This window comes from Mastigoproctus giganteus, chromosome 3 (assembly GCF_048544385.1).
Source record: "Mastigoproctus giganteus isolate SK-2022 chromosome 3, ASM4854438v1, whole genome shotgun sequence".
In the NCBI taxonomy this organism is placed as follows: Eukaryota; Metazoa; Arthropoda; class Arachnida; order Uropygi; family Thelyphonidae; genus Mastigoproctus; species Mastigoproctus giganteus.
The window spans coordinates 12,725,276-12,739,737 of record NC_143577.1 but is presented as its reverse complement, the minus strand read 5'-3'; the positions used below and the strand labels follow the sequence as shown (position 1 = coordinate 12,739,737).

The window sequence follows — 14,462 nt, the reverse complement described above, 5'->3', positions numbered from 1 at the left end:
ACTAAAAAAAAAAAAAAAAAAAAAAAACGTTGTGCAAGAGAAAAGTAAGGGAGGAAGGCAAAAAGACTGGAGGGTAGGAAACAGAAGAATTCACCCTGTCCTTCAAGCTCTCATATAGGCCTATAACAACGCTGAGTTGTCGCCTGATTTCCTCACATTCCTTACATCACGCGCACACAAAGACATTCCCCTTGGCAATATCATGTCCCATACCTGATTGCTCCACAAACATCAAACATGCAGTGCATTTTAAAGGCTGTGATTCAGAGGGCAACTGCCCCTCTCAGTTCTCCCCTGAGCCACAGCACTCCCATTAGCTTGAGCCTTTTGCTTTGCTGCTCTTGTCTGAGTCATGATTTCGATTCAATTTCAATAAAATTTCAATTTCAGTTCAAATTTGTAAACCTAAACTTATATCCCAATGATCCAAGTTTTGTTATATAACTTCCATATCGAGTTATGTATTGATTAATAATGGTACATTTGTAAAATGGCGCCTCCGTAGCCAGGTGGGAAGGAGCAGCAGTGCGTAACACACGCTTCTTGATTAGACTGGGGTTCGAGCCTGTCACCACCAAATACGGAGGATGCGGAAAGGTCGGAATGACCACTGCATATCCCGGAGCAATATGGCCTTAGTTGCTAATGCTCCTAAAAACCAAAATAACGACAAAAAAAAAATAACAACATTTGTAAAATCTAAGTCGTTATATGTATTTAGTTAAAGAAGTACAATTTAATTGACAATGAAGTTTAACAAGATTAATAAATTTTAACGCTTACTCGATAATACTATATACTCTACTAAGCTAATGCTATCTAGTACGGGATATAATGTTGTATTGTATAACAATGGCTGCAAGTTACGAACGGTAAATTTGGGGACACTAAGTATTAATTAACTTCCAAAATCTTGCTATCTAAATTCAGAATAAACCAAGGATCTTGACTAGGTTTATAAGCTACTTATAGAAAATATTTTAATATAACAATTAAGTCAATAAAGCGGCTAAATATAGCTGAAACCTTCGTGTTTGCCGGAGATGCAAAAACTTGTAAAACACATGGATTGGATACCCTTACCAATACTAAGTAATAACCTAGAAATTCTCTATTGAAGTTAAAAATTGAACTAAGTATCATAACTAAGAATATAAAGTTACTTCTAGAAAATAAATTAATATGAATTAATATAAATAAATAAATAAAAATAAATAAATTAATATAAATAAATTTTAAGGCTCAGCTGGACAGGTATTTCGAACGAACAGAGGGGTGAAGTGGAAGTGGTTATTTTTATTTATTTATGTTACTTTTTTTTTTTTTTTTTTTGGCTGATGCTGCATAAGCTTGCTTTCTTGCATCAAATGCCTCTACTAATGCTAATGCTATGCTAATTTAAGTCAATAAAACAGCAAAAATTTTAAAAAACTTCTCTATTTGCCAGAGTCATAAAAACTTCGCCTGCACGAGGCTACTCTCATTCCCAATCCTGTACTAATGCCAGTGTTCCCCAAGTTTCTTTTCCTCTTGTATATTAATGACCTTCTTCCATTGACTGGAAATCCTATCTGTAGTTTTGCTGGTGATATCACATTGCATTCCATCTTCCAGTTTGAGAAACCTTGTCCTGCACAAAGAGCTTTGACTCAAATATCCGCTACCAATTCCTTAAATGCTGATCTCCAGCTAATTCTCCATTTGACAAAGATAATTTAGTTATCTTTGCCTGAACCTACAGTACTTAATACCCATGCATGGTATTGAAGTACTGTAAGTTCTAATACCATTTGTGCTTGTGGTTTTCATTTAATTAAAAAAAAATAATTTTTTTTTTTTATGTAATGAAAACTACTACCTCATTCCTTTCAGTATACTGCTCAGTAAAATTATCAAAGTATTTTTTCTTGAAAACATAAAAATATTCTATAAAGAATCTATAGTTGAATAATATAATCTGATCAGTTGAGGAAGATAATATAAATTGAGTGGTGAAGTGCAGATTATATATACAGGGTGTTTCAGTTAAACGTTTCAGAACTTCTAAGAGGGGTAGGGTACATCCTGACAACTCGAAATCATATAGCAATGTGGGGTCGGAAATGCTTTCCTGAAGCGATGTTGTACACAGAAGCACCATAAAGAAAAGAGACCGTAAGTGAGAAATCGTTTTAATAAAACATGAAAAGAAGCAAAAGGTACATGGATTAAAGTAAGTGTTCGAAGTTTCTTCCACGGGCTACAATGCACGCCTCACATCTCCGACGCATGGACATCTGAACATTCTGGAATACTCCAGGCGAATTTCGAATTTCTTCGGCAGCTACTGCGATTCTTGCAACCAGCTCCTCAGCATTGTCGACAGGGGTGTCATAAACTAGCGATTTCATATGACCCCAGAAATAAAAATCAAGACATGATAGGTCGGGTGACCGAGCAGGCCAACGCACGGGACCACCACGTCCGATCCACTGTTGACCAAATGTGACATCCAGGTAGTTACGAACATCTCCGCTATAATGGGCAGGGGCTCCATCGTGTTGGAACCACAGTGTCTGTTGCGTCGATGCAGAAATCTGTTCATCTCTCAAAAGTTGTGGCAATACTTGCTGCAGAAAGATCAAGTAGATAGGTCCGGTTAGATGACACGGTAACAGGTAAGGTCCGATGAGGTGATCTCCCATAATACCGGCCCATACATTGACCGAAAATTGAATCTGTGCTGCACGACGTCGTATTGCATGCGGGTTCTCGACCGCCCAGATATGGTCGTTATGCGTGTTGAAAATTCCTTCCCTTGTGAAGGATGCCTCATCGGAAAACAACAACACTTCAGCAGGAAAAAGGGGATTTGTAGCACATTTTCCAAGGTACCACTGTGCGAAAGCAATACGAGGTTGAAGAAACTTCGAACACTTACTTTAATCCATGTACCTTTTGCTTCTTTTCATGTATTATTAAAACAATTTCTCACTTACGGTCTCTTTTCTTTTTATGGTGCTTCTGTGTACAACACCGCTTCAGGAAAGCATTTCCGACCCCACATTGCTATATGATTTCGAGTTGTCAGGATGTACCCTACCCCTCTTAGAAGTTCTGAAACGTTTAACTGAAACACCCTGTATATATATATCACCAGCAACAACAATACTGTAAAGCAACAGTTAGCAACTGGTGGCCTTCAGTCCACATGTGGCTCCTGAGTCCTTTCAAGTGGTTTACAGAATGTTTGACTAATAATCTAAAATGCTGTCCATCTACAAGAAACTCTTACAAAATCCTTCATTTCATTCAATCTCTTTTAGCAGTGAATTGAGTGAAATTAAGAGGGAATGGTTTATTTAAATCAGCCAGATGATTGTTATTTTTATCTTTATGTTAGGGAAAGTACTAGGAGCAAGAATATTCTAGATGTGTATTGTCCGCGAAGTAGATGGCATCATAGGGCTGAGAGTACAAGGAACCATTAACAGGGAGTGATCACATAGGTCTCAGTTGGATGATAAGGAGAGAGAGAGAGAGAGAGAGAGAGAGAGAGAGAGAGAGAGAGAGAGAGAGAGAGAGAGAGTAGTTGTAAAAGGCAAAGGAATGGGTTTTAATTTCAAGAAAAGGGAATTAGCTAAATTGAAAGCAAAAATTAATGATAATAGGCCTAGAGATAGGTATTTAAGTTGGAAGGCAAATCAGCAATGTAAAGCAAGCATTAAAGGAAAGAGCTTTTTGTTTAGGAATAAAGATCTGGTAAGAAAAAGATGGCATAAAAGAAAATAGTGAATATAAGGCTGATTGTCCAGAAGGACCAATTTCTACAAGATAATCAAGAAGTCTTGTAACCCAAAGTTTAGGTGACTGCATATGTGTGCAAAAATTCTATAACTTGCTTTTTTTCACCAAACTTGAATATCAGAAGTATGTTGAATATAACAGTTATTGATAGTGTCACGTATCTAGGTTTGGTGCAACTCATTCATATGCACAGGCAGTCACAGGGTTTAACAGGAAATACCCAGATGTTTCAGTCACCTCTTTGTGATTGGCACTACTTGGTTGCTAAGTGGCCAGTCAGACAATATGCTAAGAAAGATGTGTCAAACTCAGAAGTGCTCAGGGGACATACAGACAGTTCTTGGGGGACACACAAATGGTTCTCAGATGGCTTGACAGCTGCACTAGTTTACAAACAACATATAAGTGGCATTATTCAGCAAATTGTCTATTAAATATTTTTTCCTTGTGTAAAAATTCCATTTCCATTTTTGTGAAAGTTTTCCATTCCATTTCTTGCAAACAGTTCTACTTTCACAAAAAAAAGTCATTTGATCAAATCCTGTTTGTGAAGATATATATAACTTGTGAATTTTATTTAAATTTTATATTAGTATATCTTTAAGTGTTACATTTGGATTACTTATATGCAATAAAATATGCTGTGAAAGTTGACTACACTTGTGGTTGCACAACAAATGCTTGAGGGCCACTTGGGGGCCTCCCTCTAACCACCAATTTAACATGCCTGCTCTAACAGAATACTTATACGCAAGACTGACTTGGCAGACTTACTTGCTTCATCACATAGCTACAAGGTGGAGATGAGCTAGTGCTCTGGAACTCTTGTGATAGAGACAATATACATACAGTCCTTCATAAGGTGATAATAGAGGCTGGCAGACCATTTTTGTGGAAGTTCTACTCCATTCCTTGTTGTGAGCACTTTCACAAAAAAGTTGTTTGATTGAATCCTGTTTAAATACCACCCACCCACAAATGACAAGAAGAGGAAGTTTTATGCTGCTGTTTGCAAGTACCTCTCTGTAAATAACTTGCTATGTTTGAAGGTTCTCTCTCTCTCTCTCTCTCTCTCTCTCTCTAGTAAATGAAAAACCAAACTTGATGTAATTATCATCATATTTTCTTGTGATATTTGTTTTTAAGGTCCAACACTTTCTTTATCATGTACTAGTTTGCATGTAGTCATATTTCATGAATTAGAATGAGTGATTTAATGCATATTTAATTGGATCATATTTTATGGCAAATCTAAAAGTATAGTCACAAAGTCTGTTTACCAGATTCCCATTTTGCATTTTATAATATCAGTCTCTCTAATGGTTAGATTTCAACAAATGGTCCATGGTAAAAATGTAAAGTTTCTTTTTTGTAGATATTTTAAATTAGAAGGAAACTAATAGTAACAGTTGTAGAATCAAGAAAGTGAAAAAGACACCACCACTACCACATTTTTTCTCCGAATTCTCAGAATGTTTTCATGAACCTCTTCAAGTTTATGAACTGTTAGTTTAGAAATTTTGAATAATACAGGTGGTAATTTAAGACTAAATTGTTTACTGTAATGATACCAAATATACATATTTGGTTTATACGAGCACATTGTTTTTTTTAGCAGATTCCACAAAATCAAGATGTTTTTCCTGTTGAGCTGCGAAGATCAATGGGTTCAGTATTAAAATCAGTTATGGAAAATCCATATTTGCATGGGCAGCATAACTTTGGGTATGCTTTCCAAATTCTTATTTTTTATATTTGTTATGTTTTATTTGTAACAGAGTTTGATTTAATTTATTTCAAAGGCAAGTAGAAGAATGTCCCAATAATATGGTAGTTCTAAACTTACAATAGATAATGATGTTTGGAACAGCACAGTAATAATAGCGATACATTAAATGACAATTATTATCACATTTCATGGCTAGAAAAATTTGTTGATTATGTTCTGGTTTTTGCCACATAATTAAATGATATTTTTATCTGAAATTTTCGATTCAGTTAAATTTGATAATTGAACATTGAGAAAGTTGTATAATGTATACACTGCATTACATTTCAAGTTCATTTGATTTTTTTTTTCTTAAATGTAATTTTTCCAATTTTCATGATTAACACAAGCGACAATAAAGTAACTAATTAATTTTTCACCAATTCAGTTAATTAGTGTTTTTTAAATAAGGAGACACTTAACCCATATGTTGTTAGCAGAATTTTAGTTTTACTGACACTTAGGTAGAAGGTGCAGAGCTAGTACTCTAGACCTAGTAGTATCCTTCTTAGTTTACTAAAACCTTATAGACCCACCTATAAAAAAAATTCCAGAATGATGTGTTGGCTCACGTCCGACAAAAAAACATTAATCTTGTTTTGTTGCCTGATTGTTAATATTTATCTGACCACATTTGGAATACTGTCTTCAGGTATGGAGGCCTTATCTGAAAAAAGACATTTTTTAGCTTCTTGAAAGAGTTCAAAGATGGGCAACTCAAATGATGAGGTTGCCAGAAGAATGATCGTATGAGGAAAGACTCTGATTATGTGGGCTTACAGAGCTTGGCAACCAGACACCTCAGAAGTGACTTGATTGAGGTTTATAAAGCTCTGAGAGGGATTAGTAAAATGAATGAAGGTGGAATTCTCACTGTTATAAAGAATTCCAGAACTAGGGGTCATAAATTCAAATTACAGGGCTTGAGGGTTAGATTAGATTGTAGGAAGTTTTCTTCTAGCCAGTGAGTTGTTGATTGCTGGAACAAGTTGCCCTTGCAGGTAGTTGAGGCTGACAGTTTGAATAAATCCAAAGGTCACCTGGACAATTACCTGTGTGAGGAAGGAAGCATATAATTTGCCTTTTCTTATCTACTTGGGGTTTTTTTTTTTTTTTTTGCCAGTGCAGCAAAAGCCTGTGGCTCCCTTGCACTTTATGCGAATACTATTACTATTTAGCAATTTGAGTTCTGGTTGAGAGTGACATTAATTTATTGGTCCTAAGGAGAAAAAGAAGTGCATGACTCTTTTCTCAGGTTGTCATACATGCACTGTATGGCAAATACTATTATTATTACTATTTAGCAATTCGAGTCCTGGTTGAGAGTGACATTAATTTATTGGTCCTGAGGAGAAGTGCATATCTCTTTTCTCAGGTTGTCATACATGAATAAACAGTGATGTAGGCTAAAAACCAAGGGCCTTGACATAAGACTTTTGAAAATATCATCAGTTGGTTATACCGTGAAAAGAAGTTGTGGACTTTTTCTATAGTGAATTCAACTCCCACACATGTAGGGAACTTTATATGTGTTAGATGCCACACTGGTAAAAGGTTTGCTAGTAATTTTGTATTCAGAATCTCATGTGGTGAATTTTGCCGGAACCATTCAATATCTAAGGCTTTATATTGTATTAATTTATGACCGGAGCTTAGTTTAATTAAGGTTATTGCTGAATCTATTTGAGGGGAGTGGTTGTGAGATTGTGCATGTTGGGTGAGCTCTGTTATGGAATAATTTGGACCGGAGTCTTGTTGCTGTGATAGTAAGCTCTACTATTTGCTGTTCTGGTTGATCTGAACTTAACATTGTACTACCTATACAGGGTGTTTCAGTTAAACGTTTCAGAACTTCTAATAGGGGTAGGGTACATCCTGACAACTCGAAATCATATAGCAATGTGGGGTCGGAAATGCTTTCCTGAAGCGGTGTTGTACACAGAAGCACCATAAAGAAAAGAGTCCGTAAGTGAGAAATCGTTTTAATAATACATGAAAAGAAGCAAAAGGTACATGGATTAAAGTAAGTGTTCGAAGTTTCTTCCACGGGCTACAATGCACGCCTCACATCTCCGACGCATGGACATCCGAACATTCTGGAATACTCCAGGCGAATTTCGAATTTCTTGAACAAGAACGCCAAGTTAGTAGGATTGGGACTGATAATTCCCAAAATGCATTCAAAGCAGATCACTTACTGTATAAAATAAATCACTTTACTGTTATTTTAAAGTAAAATCAGTTAGAAACAAACCCTTCCTTTGGAAACATGTCTACTGACAAAAGAAAGCATCTCTAGATTGTAAATTTGATTGCATAATACTGATTTTTTTATTCTGTGAAGTTTACTTTCTGGCAGCATGTTGTAGATTGCTAGAAACATTATTTCTAAAGTTATCTACATAACAGAGTTAACACTCAAGAAATGTTAACAAATGCGGTGCTCAAGTTTATAAATACTAGATTGGTTATAATTTTGTGCATTTTACACACCCATTCATTTTTACAAAACCATTCTTGAACATGATTCAATAATTTCCTAATCATATATTAGTAGGCCTAAGGCTTAAATTACATTATAAGTATATGTGGTGTAGAAATTATGTAATGTACAAGCTTTCTCACCATCTCAGTTTTTCTCAGTTGGTTAGTATAAAAACTCATACTTTCAAAAGTTAATAGCGCTACTTTTCCAAACTGGTCATTTGCATTTCATATTAGTTATATACTTTCCACATGGATTAGGTTTTTTTGTGTTGGTATGAATACATTTATTTTTACTTGTTTTTCAGATTATTTTATTCACAAATAGGTGTTTATACCAATTTCCGTATATGGAATCGTGCCCCAATTTTCTATTCTAATATGTAATAAAATCAGAATGTTCAGTAAAATTTTATTCTTTTTATAATTTTTTTTATACTAATTTCCTAATTTTTTAAATTTAATTTAATTCCAGGGGTTTTACATATCCTGGAGATTACAATTTCCGTGTAATATTCAGAGCCCAAGAACGGCCAACAAATTCTACAGCTTGGGTAGTAAGTAAATCTTTAAAAATTCTGTAATTATTCCTCTCCTTATTTGAAAATGATATCATAATGTAGAGCCATGCAGTGAAGATAAAATGTTTTGTACAATATGTAAAATATTTTGAATGCTTATAAATCCTTGCTCATCTTTCTATTTGAGAGAACAAAATATAAATTAATAAACTTATTTAAATTTTTAAATAAGTTTATTAGCTATTATTTAAATACTATACAGTAGGACCAAATGATGATGTTTCCAAAAGCAAATTCTAAATGGGATACATTCAAGGAATTTATCTCGGAAGCTACTATTATTTTCATACTAACTAAGAAATATTGTTTAAGGTTCATCTGACAACCATTCAAGCCTGAATGGATGTCAGATGAACTAATGAAACCCGTGCCAGAGAAGAAAAATGCGGGATGCATATAAATTGCTTGTTAACAGGAGAGACTGCTTCTACAGGGATGAGATACACTTAAATAGAAAAGGTGCAAGAATATTTGCTGATGCTATCGAGGCAGTGTTAGGTGTGTCGGAAAACTGGTAGCTTGGGGGGGGGATACACAGACTAATAGATTAACAGTAGCTGCTAGCAGAGGTGAAAGTGATTCTTGCACTGCTTCTATTGCAATGAGCAGCAGCCTGGAAAACAAGATGTAGGAGATTTCAGAGAGTGCTGGGAGTCATTGCGGTACAAGTAAACACATGGGTTAGGAACAGGTGCATATATACTTGTGAATACACCAATGCTAGGAGTTTGGTAAATAAATTAGATGAATTTGAGGTGTTGGTCAAAGCATCAAAGGCAGATATTGTTGGGATATCAGAGATATTGGTGTCACACAGATATAAGGAATGCAGAACTGGAATCTGGGGAGTACAATGTGTACAGGAAAGAGAGGAAGTGAGGAGGGATTATACTATTAGTTAAGATACACATAAAATCCAAGGAGGTACAGCCAGTCAACATCACTGGACAGTGCAGTGTCGAGTCGGTTTGGTGTGACACTGGGAGATCAAAATTGAGAGTAGGAGTGTGTTATAGGCCTAATGGCTTTGATGAGTATTATAAAAAAACTGTACAGGGAAATAGAGTGGACCAGTAAATCGGATAGTCTTATAATGGGGGATTTAAATTTCCAGGATATTGACTGGAATTTGTGGGTTGGTCACTCTTTTGTGGATTTATTAGATGATTGTTTTCTACATCAGCATGTTCAGGAGGCAACTAGAGGGAGTAATACTCTTGATCTGATTATCAGTAGTGATTCTTCATGCATTAAGAATCTGCAGATAGAGGAACTACTAGGTGACAGTGATCACAATGTGCTGAAGTGGGATTTACTCAAAGAGGTAACTACTATCAGGGGTAAAGGGAAGGGTTTTTGCTTTCGTAAAGGCGACTACGACGGACTGAGACAGTATTTAAATTCTATACAGTGGGACCAACTGATGATGTTACCAACAGCAATTTCAGAATGAGAAGCATTCAAAGAATTAATCTCGGAAGCTACTAGGCTTTACATACCAACTAAGAATTATTGTTCAAAGTTTAGGCCTAAATGGATATCAGATGAACTAATGAGACATGTGGCAGAGAAGAAAAATGCATGGGATACATATAAATTAATGGGTGACATGGAAGCCTATGATAGATATAAGCTGGTTTGTAACAAATTCACAAAGGTTGTTAGGTAGGCGAATGCAGATTATGAGAAATTTTTGGCAAAGGGTGCAAAGAAAAACAGCAGAGTTCTTTATCTATGGAAACTCTAGAAGGAAAGGGATGAATCAGATTGTTCCACTGGATATCGATGGTTCAACTGGTAATGATCCTGCTCAGGTGGCTAACAAACTAAATGAGTATTTTGCATCTACATTCACACATGAGGAGTTATTCAGCGAGGGGAATGCCAGAGGTGAATTAAACTCTGGCAGTGAGCTAGATGATTTTGTAATAACTGAGAGGAAAGTGGAGGAGAAATTGTTGAAGATAAACATAAGAAAGGCACCCGAGGTGGATGGGATATGTCCGATTATATTAAATGAGGCAGCAAAAGAAGTAAGCAAACCCTTAGCCATAATTATGAGAGCTTCCTTGGACTCAGGGGAGGTTACCCATGGACTGGAGATGTGCAAATGTGACCACAATTCACAAAGGAGGATCAAAGGGCGACACAAGTAATTATAGACCTGTTAGTTTAACTTCTGTTCCAGGGAAATTAATGGAGGCATTGGTTAAAGAAGCACTGCAGGATCATCTAGACAAGACTTCAGTTATAGCTCGAACTCAGCATGGTTTTGTTAAGGGGAAGTCTTGTTCGACCAATTTGATTGGATACTATGATGTGGTCACAAAAGAACTGGATGCAAAGAATAATTTTGATATCATATATTTGTATCTTAGAAAGGCTTTTGATAATGTTGCACATGGAAAACTGCTGCACAAATTGGAGCAGTGTGGCATTGGAAGCAAATTGCTGCTATGGATAAAAGGATGGTTGAGTGGAAAAAGAAAGAGACTGGTAATCGGACACTGCTCTTCGTGGACTAATGTTATTAGTGGAGTTCCTTAGCGTTTAGTGTTGGGTCCATTGTTGTTTTCTGTATTTATAAATAATATTGATGATTGTATATCAGGCTTAATGTTCAAGTTTGCAGATGATACAAAGGTTGGCAGGGTTGTTAAGGACACTAATGACAGTATGCCCCTGCAACAGGATCTAGAAAAGTTGAGCAGATGGGCTGAAAGGTGGCAAATGAAGTTTAACATTGACAAATGTAAAGTACTACATATGGGAAGCAGTAATCCCAGAGTAACATATCAACTCTGTGGTACTACACTGACAGTGGTAGAGAATGAAAAAGACCTGAGAGTAATTGTGTAGTCAGATACGAAGTTTTCTGAGCAGTGCAAACAGGGTGCAAAAGTAGCTTGTGGGGTCTTGTCAATGATATATAGGAATTATGCTAGCAGGGATAAGGGGGTGATTACCCCCTTGTATAGGGCAGTGGTCAGGCTCCACCTTGAGTACTGCATACAAGTCTGAAGGCCTCATTTTAGTACAGATAAAAAGCTACCTGAATGAGTATGGAGAAGAGTAACAAGATTAGTGAGTGGAACAAGGGTTGTGTTACCAAGAAAGGCTTAAGTCCTGCAAATTATGGAGTCTGGAGACTAGGCACCTATGAGGTGATCTGATTGAGATGTGGCTTTGAATGGTTTGAGCAAGCTCAATTCTGATGGGATTCTTTCTCTTGCTCAGATTCTGCATCTGAGGGGACATAAATTCAAATTGAGGAAAGACTTGTAGAATAGATGTGTGGAAATTTGCCTTTAGCCAGTGGGCAGTTGATTGCTGGAACAAACTTCCATCTGTCATTGTGGAAGTTGACAGCTTAAATAAATTCAAGACTGAACTAGACAAATGTTTTCAGTGAATGGGTGGCAAAATAGGAAGAAGGTTTTTTTTTTTTGTTTGTTTTTTTTCGGAATGCTAAATAAGCTTGCTTTCTTGTATCATATGCCTCTGTTAATGCTGATACTAACTTGCCTCTTTTAAATTGTCAGTTATTATCATCATTATGCATGCACAGTCCACTAGAATAACTGGTGCATCACATAAGAAACAGTTTTTCCTCTATTGTTGCATACTCTAAAGAAAACCCAGATGTTGACCCTGTCTTGTTTCCAGATGTTGTCCATTGATGAAATCCATGGCTTGGAAATTCAAATTGTAGCTCTTAGAAACTCTGCTTAAACACTTCAATCAAGTCTTCACTTCTGAGGAGACCTGATTGAAGTATATGAGGTTTTTAATGGATTGAATAAATATAATGATGATGGTATTGTATTCTAATACTTTCTCAGACAACGTACACAAAATGCGCCTCCGTAGCCAGGTGGGAAGGAGCAGCAGTGCATAACACACACTTCTTGATTAGACTGGGGTTCGAGCCCGTCACCACCAAATACAGAGGATGCGGAAAGGTCAGGGAATGACCACCGCATATCCCGGACAATATGGCCTTAGTTGCTAATGCTCCTAAAAACCAAAATAACAGAATAACAGAGTAACAGAACGTACACAAAGGAATGTAAACTTAAATTGAAAAAGGATTTGGAAAAAATGCTTTCAGCCAGAGAGTAAGTGACTGTTTGAACATACTATTGTTTGGTATTGTGGGAGTAGATAGTCTGTAGAAATTTAAGGAAAAATTATACATATTATTAGATGGGATGGGCAGATAAGATGGGTCGAGATTGGTATTTTTATTTTCCCCTATTGCTGCACACAGCTTTCTTTGCATCATTTGCCAGTTCTACTACTACTTCTAATAATTAGTAGTATTCATTGTACCAATCTGGCAATACATGTTAACATTTTGGCTGAATGCTGGCTCCTATCACTCTGTGGAGATTATAGGGATCATTACTGCTATATTACTATAAAAATAATGAATTACTTCTGAATGCTTAAGCTATGTGCATAAACTTCAAAAAATCAAAAATTTTCAAATATCTGAAATGTGCTGGGTCCCATGGATGCTGGATTTATGAGGTTCTGTTGTATTTCAATTTGGGATTATTCTGGCAGCATGCAGTTACCAAACTATAATGCAAATTGAAATTGTCGTGGAATTGGAAATCATTTCCACAATGTTTAGAAACATTGGGAAATGCTTTGCAACCATCCACGTTTAACTTATCTTTGGTTTGTCAAAATCTGAATGTGACATAAATCAAAATATGTTGAAATATTTTAAGATTTAAAAATTATTACTGAGTCTGCATGGCAGTTTTACTTACTTATGTTTTTTTTTTTTTTTTTTTTTTCTCTCAAGTACTCAGAAGCAAAAAATAAACTCTTTGTTAAAATGGCATGTGCTTGCCCTATATTTTTTCATGTCGATTCATCACCACCTGCAGGCTGTACAATTCGTGCTATGATCATTTTTAGTAGACCTGAAAATCAAACTGAGTTAGTTAAAAGATGTCTGAACCATTCCGATCCAGGAGATTCCACAAATAAAGGTAAATTAATTGATTATTTATTCTGTAATCATTCTTGTAATTATTATTTTTTTCTGAATAAATATGCTTGTGAAGCTTAATTTATCATTTTGTTTGTTTATACAATATTTATTATTTGATATTATTGTAATATTAGCTACTGGTAGGGCCTCCCAAGCCGGACAGATCAAAGGGTAGGGCCAGACTAAGAGAGATACCCCGGCCCTCCAGGTTGGGGGTTGCTGCAATGGGCTAGCTCCTCATTCAGTGTAAAAAATACACAAATGCCAAATGACCTACAAGTGAAAATGAAAACGGCCTGCACTTTCGGAAACGACTCGGCAAACGGAAAAGGACTATGATTTTTGGATGCTGGAATATTCAAGGCCTTTCAACTAAAAGAAACTTTCTTCCGGATGAACTGCAAAAATTCAAGTTAGAAATCGTCGTGTTATCAGAGACAAAGAAAAAGGGATGTGGAGAGGATATAATGGGAGAATACTATCATTTTTAGAGTGGAGTCGATAAGAGTGAAAGAGCAAGAGCAGGAGTTTCTATTGCTGTTAAAAAGAAATTGAGACACAACATCAAAAACTGGCAATTTATTAATGAAAGAATGATCTCATTGGAACTGAAAATGTATGGGAGAGAAATATGTATTTTGGGAATATATGCCCCAACTAATGACACCATCGATACCTTGAAGGATGAATTTTGGGAGGATCTGAGAGAACTAATAGAAAAAATCCCTAAGAACAAAGAGATATTTCTAATGGGAGATTTCAATGCAAGAGTAGGAACTGAACAAAATAGCAAAGTTATTGGAAGATTTGGAGAGAAAGAGAGAATCGACAATGG

General features: G+C 36.0%; 1 protein-coding gene across 1 annotated transcript in view; it reads left to right on the top strand.

Annotated features, from left to right (window-relative positions):
- Positions 1-14,462, top strand: part of LOC150087723 (tumor protein p73-like) — a 104,342-nt gene that overhangs the window by 25,889 nt on the left and 63,991 nt on the right. Inside the window, exons 4-6 of the mRNA XM_090369920.1 lie at positions 5,405-5,511; positions 8,514-8,595; positions 13,436-13,625. Coding sequence (XP_090226046.1) covers positions 5,405-5,511; positions 8,514-8,595; positions 13,436-13,625 — 379 coding nt within the window. The remainder of the gene's footprint in view (positions 1-5,404; positions 5,512-8,513; positions 8,596-13,435; positions 13,626-14,462) is intronic.